The 8,436-nt window shown below is 37.3% G+C and overlaps 1 protein-coding gene across 1 annotated transcript; it reads left to right on the forward strand.

Moving 5' to 3' along the window:
• The first annotated feature begins 1,160 nt into the window (after window positions 1-1,160).
• SAMD9L (sterile alpha motif domain containing 9-like) lies at window positions 1,161-7,161 on the forward strand. Its single transcript, XM_005882115.2, has one exon. It carries the CDS (start codon window positions 2,149-2,151, stop codon window positions 6,907-6,909), a length of 4,761 nt encoding a protein of 1,586 aa, XP_005882177.1. The 5' UTR covers window positions 1,161-2,148; the 3' UTR covers window positions 6,910-7,161.
• Window positions 7,162-8,436: the final 1,275 nt, after the last annotated feature.

Here is an 8,436-nt window from a genome sequence, read left to right on the forward strand (position 1 = left end):
CTCTTATCTTTATTTTTTCCTTGCTTTCATTTAGTTCTGCTTTATTCTGTTGTTCTTTGAACTTATTAAATTGACAATTAGCGTATGCTTTTTTCTAGTTTTATAAAAGCATTTAGACTATAAATATCCTCTCCAAGTATTATTGACACTGTATCTTAAAATTTTTTAATGCACTTTAAAATAAAAATTGTATATATTTAAGGTATAAAACATAATGATTTTATGTACATACTAGAATTGCAATGCAAAAAATTCATGCAAGAGTAGGCCATTTATCAGCCACAATCTGTCTTTGTTCTGTGCTGACATCCTTTGAGAAATAACTCATTTCACTGTTCCTCAGTAGTGTTCCACCCATGCCATGAAGTCAAATAATTCCTACCTCAGTGGTCCACTCATTCTTTCTTTCAGAAGGCTTCGAATCTTTTTCTCCCACCAGAGGGGTCCCTGAAGACATACCTAATATTATTTTTCTTTCTCATCCAATTTTCAACTCTTTGCCATTGTTATACGGTCCTCTCCTGCAATCATCTGGCATTATAGGGAGGGGGGCAAGCTGTCCAGGGTTATTCATTCTGTTACTGACACTCCTTGAGCCTGTCTCAGTTTCTGACTGTCATGCCACAGGAACCTAATGACACTGTGAGGCTGTCAATCCCAGATTCCCAGATGAATGGGCAAGGCACAGGTCAGCTCCTCTCTGGAATATACCACATCCATTACTGATTAGCACCCCTGCCTGGTCTCACCTCCAGTTTAACTGATGGCAGTTTGCATAAACAAATAAAATTTTAAGTCTCTATTTCTTCTCTAAGGTTCTTCCTTCTCTCTAGCTCCTGGGCTCTGAGTCTGTTAGAGTGAAGACTGTTGTGGAAGGCAGACTAAAACAGTTCTGTCTGATAAATATCCTTTCTAATCTTTCTATGTTATGCTTTGGGTAAAGCCTTTCATCTTTATGAATGTACATGATGGTATTATACATATTCTATGGATATATGAAAAGTGTATATGCTTTGTATTTGCTCTCTTTATAATATAATGTTTTGTTTTGTTTGATCCTTAATGCATTTAGTTTACTTATCATTATAATACCTTTACTTTTCTATTTTCCCTTAAACAAAATTATTGATTCATCTTTTTAATTCTGAGTCAGTAGGACTGGGTTGGGGTCTGGAAATTTACATTTCTAGCAGGCTTCCACGTGATGCTGATGCTGCTGATCTAGAGACTACACTGTGAGAACTGCTCTCAACCTTATCTGTACAATAGAATATTCCAGACAATTTTTAAAAAGTAGTAATCCTAAACTCCACTCCCTCAACCAATTAAATCAATTTCAGAATGTGGAGTACCAGTGAGCCAAGGTTGAGAACCCCTGATCTCGAGTGTTTCAGGATATTCAAAACTTGCAATTCAACCAAGTACATGATTGTAGGACCTTCATTACTCTCATATCAATAATTTAGGCTAAAATGGTTTTAACAAAGTTAAAAATGCATACTATTTTCCTTATCTAATTTTGGGCCGGCCAGGCCAGTGTGAACTACAGCTAACTCTATAGTACCTCTGAGGGCCACAAGACTTAGCCAACCAAATCAGTTATCTAACATTTTGCTATCACATCCCGCAAAGCTCTAGCCTTGTCGGCCTAACAGTTTGAGTTCCAAAAGACAAGTGATGAGTTAACCAATTGCCTTATTACTGTGTAACAAAAATGGCCAGCTTCCTAGCTGTGGATGTAGTTTTCTATTTTCCAACCCACATCCACTTATCCAGTTTTGTATTTTAAAGTTTATTTGCAATATTCAACTATGTGAACTAATTTCTGTATTACTTAAGATTCTGGTTTTGAGTTATGAAAACAAGCAACTTTCACCAAGTTAAGCTTAAAAGGGAAAATTATTATAAGGATAAAGGGGTGTGCTGCCCTAATTAGCAGCTACTGCTTATGTCATAATCACAATCATAATCATATAGGAAACAAGGGTGCTAATTGGAACTATAAAACAGTTAAAATAAGTACCAAGCAGTTTTAAGACTCAACCTTGAACAGTATTATATATATAATCGACTGACTTCGATGATAAAGTGTCATACTAAAATACTTATTGTATTACTTTTTCCAAGGAAGAAAGTTGCAGCTGTGATATGAGTGAACAAGTAAATCTACCTGAAATGACCAAAGACTGGAACAAAGAGCATGTGAAACAATGGGTAACAGAAGACCTTAAGATCGATGAGAAATACGGGCAAATTCTCTTCAATGAAGAAGTGACAGGATTAGTCCTGCAGGAATTAACTGAAAAAGACCTTAGAGACATGGGGCTACCACGGGGTCCAGCACTTTTGATAAAACGCATGTATGACAGATTGAATAATATTTCCCCTGAAAATCACAATCAGGATTCTGGACAATTAGAGCATATAAAAACCTCCAAAAAACACCACCAAAAAAAGCCACAACAGACACAAAAAGAAGAAGAACAATCAATGCCATCCAATATTGATCATAATCTTAGAGAGATCAGAGATACCAAAGAACAAGAATCTGTTCTTATAAAAGAAAATGCATTAAATGAAGTAGTGACCACTAAAGACAAAAAAAAGGAAAAGCTAAAAGCTGAGCAGTTGACTTGTATGCCATATCCTTTTGATCAGTTTCACAGCAGCCATCGTTACATAGAACATTATCTTCTTATACAACCTGAAACAGGACCACTCAATCTCATAGACCCAATACATGAGTTCAAAGCCCTCACAAATACAGACAAAGCCACAGAAAACGGCATTAAGATGAAATTTAGCAATGAAGTCTTCCGATTTGCATCGGCTTGTATGAATTCACGCACCAATGGCACCATCCATTTTGGAATCTTGGACAAACCCCATGGAGAAATTGTTGGTATGGAAGTCACTAGTAAAGATGCCTTCATTGACCACTTCAATAAAATGATCAAAAAGTATTTTAAAGAAAGTGAGATCAATGAAGCCAAGAAGTGCATTCGGGAGCCAAGGTTCGTGGAAGTCCTTCTGCAGAACAACACACCATCTGACAGATTTGTCATTGAAGTAGATGTTATTCCAAAACACTCTGTATGTAAAGAAAAATATTTCTGCATTAAGATGCAAAACTGTAAAGATGAAATATGGAAACAAAATCAAGATGCTTCACTGTTTGTGAGAGATGGAGCTAGCTCTAAGGATATCCTGGCCAATGTCAAGCAACGGGATAAGGATTTCAAAGCGTTTACAAATAAAGTCAAGTCACTAGCAGTATCGAGAAAAGAGGCTGAAGAAGAATATGAAAGGAAGGCAAATAAGAAGGAGAGTGAAGGACAAAAGCTGGTTAAACTTCTCATAGGAAACCGAGAGTCACTGGATAATTCGCAATACAACTGGTACATTCTTGTAACAAATAAATGCCATCCAAACCAAACAAAGAACTTACATTTTCTAAAGGAAATTAAATTGTTTACTGTTTTGGAGTTTGATCCTGAATCTGAGAGCAAGGGGCTGGCCAAAGCTTACAAAAGAAGCCGGGTAGCAAACCTTCACTTTCCAAATCAATATGAGGAAAAGACTACTACAACAGAGGCAATTTCTAGCCTGAATCTTTTCGATCAGCCCAGCTGGATCTTCTGCAATGGCAGATCAGACTTGAAAGATGAGAGGTATAAGCCTCTAGAACCACATTTATGGCAGAGAGATAGAGCTTCTGAAGTCCGGAAACTGATTTTATTTCTCACAGATGAAAATTTAATGATAAGAGGGAAATTTTTGGTAGTGTTTCTATTACTCTCTCCGGTGGAAAGCCCAGGAGATCCACTCATTGAAACCTTCTGTGCTTTCTACCAAGCTCTCAAAGGAATGGAAAGTATACTGTGTATCTGTGTAGACTCACAGATTTATCAACGATGGAAAGATCTACTACGAGCAAGACTGACAATAACAGATGAATTAACAAGCCATAGTATTTCCACTTTAAATTTAGAATTGATAAACAGTACTATCCTTAAACTAAAACCAGTCACTCAGTCATCAAGAAGGTTTTTGCCCTCCCATGGATCATCTTCGGTTATCCTAGAGAAAAAGGAAGAGGATGTCTTGACTGCACTGGAAATTCTCTGTGAAAATGAGTGTAAAGACACAGATATCGAGAAAAATGAATCTAAATTCCAAGAATTTAAGAAAACAAAAGAAGAGCACTTTTATCGAGGTGGCAAAGTATCCTGGTGGAACTTCTATTTTTCTTCTGAAAACTATTCTTTACCCTTTGTCAAAAGAGACAATTATGAAAACCTTAAAGGTCTGATACAGTGTTGTGCAGAGTCTCCTAAACCAGTATTTGTAAAAATTATCAATCTTTATCATCATCCAGGCTGTGGGGGTACTACATTGGCTATGAATGTTCTGTGGGACCTAAAGAAAAACTTCAGGTGTGCTGTGTTAAAAAACAAAGCAACTGACTTTGAAGAAACTGGAGAACAAGTAACCAAGTTGATTACCTATAAGGCAACTAGCCATCAGGATTACATTCCTGTACTTCTCCTAGTAGATGATTTTGAAGAACAGGAAAATGTCTATATTCTACAGAATACCATCCATTCCATTTTAGTAGAGAAGGGTTTGAGATATGAAAAAACATTGGTAATTATCTTAAACTGTATGAGATCTCAGAATCCTGATGAAAGTGCAAAATTAGCAGACAGTATTGCACTAAAATACCAACTTTCTCCCAAGGAAAGAAGAGCTTTTGAAGCCAAACTGGAGGAAATTGAAAAGCAACACAAGAACTGTGAAAATTTTTATTCCTTCATGATCATGAAAAAAAATTTTGATGAAACATATATAGAAAATGTAGTCCAGAATATCCTAAAAGGACAGAATACTGACAGCAAGGAAGCCCAACTCATTTCTTTCCTGGCTCTACTCAACTCTTATGTTACTGACTTTACAATTTCAGTGTCACAGTGTGAAATATTTTTGGGAATCACAGGCATTAGTACACCCTGGAAACCTGAAAGCCTAGAAGACAAGATGGGAACCTATTCCACACTTCTAATCAACACAGAAGTGGCAGAATATGGGGGATGTGCAGGCGTGCGCATCATTCACCCTCTGATTGCCAAAAGCTGTCTAAAAGAACTAGAAAGAAGCTATCACTTGGATAAATGTCAAATTGCATTGAAGATATTAAGAGAGAATTTGTTCTATGATTCTGGAATAGGAAGAGACAAATTTCAACATGACGTACAAACTCTTCTGCTTACAAGACAGCGCAAAGAGGATGGAGATGAAACAGACACTTTGTTTTCTCCATTAATCGAAGCTTTACAGAATGATGAAGTGGAAAGGGTCTTGACTGAAGGAACTCTTCGATTCCCACAAAATGCATTTATTTGTCAGGCCTTAGCAAGACATTTCTACATTAAAGAGAAGAACTTTGACACTGCTCTGGACTGGGCAAATATGGCCAAAAGGAGAGCACCTAAAAATTCCTATATCTCAGATACACTTGGTCAGGTCTACAAAAATAAAATCAAATGGTGGCTGGATGCAAACAAAAACTGTAGGGATATCACTGTAAATGATCTAACACATCTTCTAGAAGCTGCAGAAAATGCATCAAGAGCTTTCAAAAAATCCCAAGAGCAAACTGATAGGAAAGACTCTTATGAAACAGAGACCTGGTCACTACAGAAGTCCAAAAGAAAATATGACATGTATAATACAGCTGGTTTCTTGGGTGAAATAGAAGTTGGTCTTTACACTATTCAGATTCTTCAGCTCACTCCCTATTTCCACAAAGAAAATGAATCATCTAAAAAAAATATGGCAGAATTTTTATCAGGAAAGAGGAATATTCCTACAAAACCAAAAAATGAATATTATTTGGCTCTAACTAAGTTCACTTCCTACTTACAAAATTTACAACTGGATATTAAAAAGTGCTTGGACTTTTTTACTGATTATATGGGTCTTTTGAAAACAAGGAATATCCAAAAAGAAATAGCAGAGGTCTTATTAAGCAAGAAAATCAGACGTTGTTTCATTCAATATAGAGAACATTTCTGCTATGTGGATGTGGCTCCATTACAAAGCAAAGAGAGCCAGTTACTACAAGAGGAGAATTGCAGGAGAGATCTAGAAGCTTTGAAAGCAGACAGGTTTTCTGGACTTCTAGAATATCTTAATCCAAATCACAAAGAGGCTGCAACCGATATGGAAAGTATAGTGAGCAAATACATTTTTCTCTTTCAGGAAAATCCAAACAAACGGCTGGCAAAGGAGAAACAAAATTTCATTTTGGCCAACATTATTCTCAATTGTCTAAAACCCAATTCCAAGTTTATTCAGCCACTTACTGTACTTAAAAAACATCTCAGAGAAGTGTTACAATTCGTAGAACTAAGTCACCTATACCCAGACCCTTATTTCTTGGCCTGCCTCCTGTTCTGGCCAGAAAATGAAGAGCTAGATGAAGATTCCAAGTTAATGGAAAGGTATGTTTCATCCTTATATAGATCCTTCAGGAGACAGTACAGGAGCATGTGCAGGTCCAAGCAGCCAAGCACACTTTTCTACCTAGGGAAAAAGAGAGGTCTCAACAGTCTTGTGCATAAGGCCGAGATAGAGCAGTACTTCAGTAAAGTACAAAATATAAATTCCTTCTGGCAGAGTGGAGATGTGTGGAAAAAAAAGGAAGTCAAAGACCTTCTGCGCCGTCTCACTGGTCTGGCTGAAGGCAAGAAAATCTCTATTGAATATGGAACAGAGAAAAAAATAAAAATACCAATGACATCTGTTTATTCAGGTCCACTCAGAAGTGGTGGCAACATAGAAAGAGTGTCTTTCTACCTAGGGTTTTCCATTGAAGGCCCTCTAGCATATGACATAGAAGTTATTTAAGAAGTTATATTAGCTCAAATATGTTTATTCATATTTCTCTCTGATCTTATTCCCTCTATCCCCATGGCATTTTAATGGCATTATGAGCTTACCTCTGATTATAGGTTTTGCTTTCGTCTCCCCCAGTAAATTAAAAGTCTTTGTAGGGCATTAAACATGTCTACACACAGAGCTTGGCACACTGTAGAGCAGCGGTTCTCAACCTGTGGGTCTCGACCCCTTTGGCCGTCAAACGACCCTTTCACAGGGGTCGCCTAAGACCATCCTGCATATCAGATATTTACATTACAATTCATAACAGTAGCAACATTACAGTTATGAAGTAGCAACGAAAATAATTTTATGGTTGGGTCACAACATGAGGAACTGTATTTAAAGGGCCAGAAAATTACAGTTAAGTAGCAACGAAAATAATTTTATGGTTGGGTCACAACATGAGGAACTGTATTTAAAGGGCCAGAAGGTTGAGAACCACTGCTGTAGAGTCAATTGTTCAATGTTTTAAATATGCACTTTCAGACTAACATATTTAATTAAGAAGTTTCAATTAATATCCACTGGTGACATCATTACTGGTTGTATGTCAATAAAATCTGTTTAAATTCTATCACGCTTAAGAATTTTCTGAATTATGAATTATTCCTTCGCTGTGAAAGCAGAAATATAAATTAGATGAATATGGAAGAGAAAGCCCCTCCTTAGTTTACTGAACTAAAAAACAGAGATCCACACCAGAGTGCCACTTCCTCATCTTGGTATCAATAAAAACCTATGTGCAAGGTAAACATTCTGTTCCCATCCCCCATCTACCCCTACACACACACACACACAATTCCTTATACTCCTTGCCCTTCTCTCAATTCATTGCTATGGGAGGGGGATAAGAGAAGACAACCAAGTAGCCACAAACTTGAACTCCATCCATCTTCCTGCTCCCATTTGGTACAGATGAAACTGTTTCCCCATTCTTGCCTCCTGTCAACACAGCCTTAGTTCCACCTGTGTTTTAGATCCCAACTCCCTGGCTTATTTTTTCATTTACTACCCTCTTTACTTCTCAACCTGTGCTATATGAATGCTGTTTTCACTGTCAAGTCCTTATTTTCACCCAACATTTTCAGAATATGGCTATTCTAATTTTTCCATCACACTCAGTTCAAGTAAACCACCACCAAGAAGTCTTCCCTGACCACTGTAACCCCTGCCTGATTAGGTAACTTCCTCATGGCAATATGTGCTCTCAGCTTTCCAGTGCTGGGAATGCCATCTCAGAAGCTTGTTCTTAGATTTAACACCAACCAGAACAGCCACAAACAGCTTAGAGGCTCAGATTTTAAGAGATATCTATTGCCTATGAAGTGAAACATATGATAATATAGATGAAACTGAATACTTAACAAATATATATTTATTTACCCATTACTTTATATCTCCCTACTAGAGGCCCAGTGCACGATTAAATCATGCACGGTTAGGGTCCTTTGTCCTATCTGCAATCAGGGCCATGTCCGCCACCCAGCATTGCTC

Source organism: Myotis brandtii, unplaced genomic scaffold, assembly GCF_000412655.1.
Source record: "Myotis brandtii unplaced genomic scaffold, ASM41265v1 scaffold6986, whole genome shotgun sequence".
NCBI classification, from domain to species: domain Eukaryota; kingdom Metazoa; phylum Chordata; class Mammalia; order Chiroptera; family Vespertilionidae; genus Myotis; species Myotis brandtii.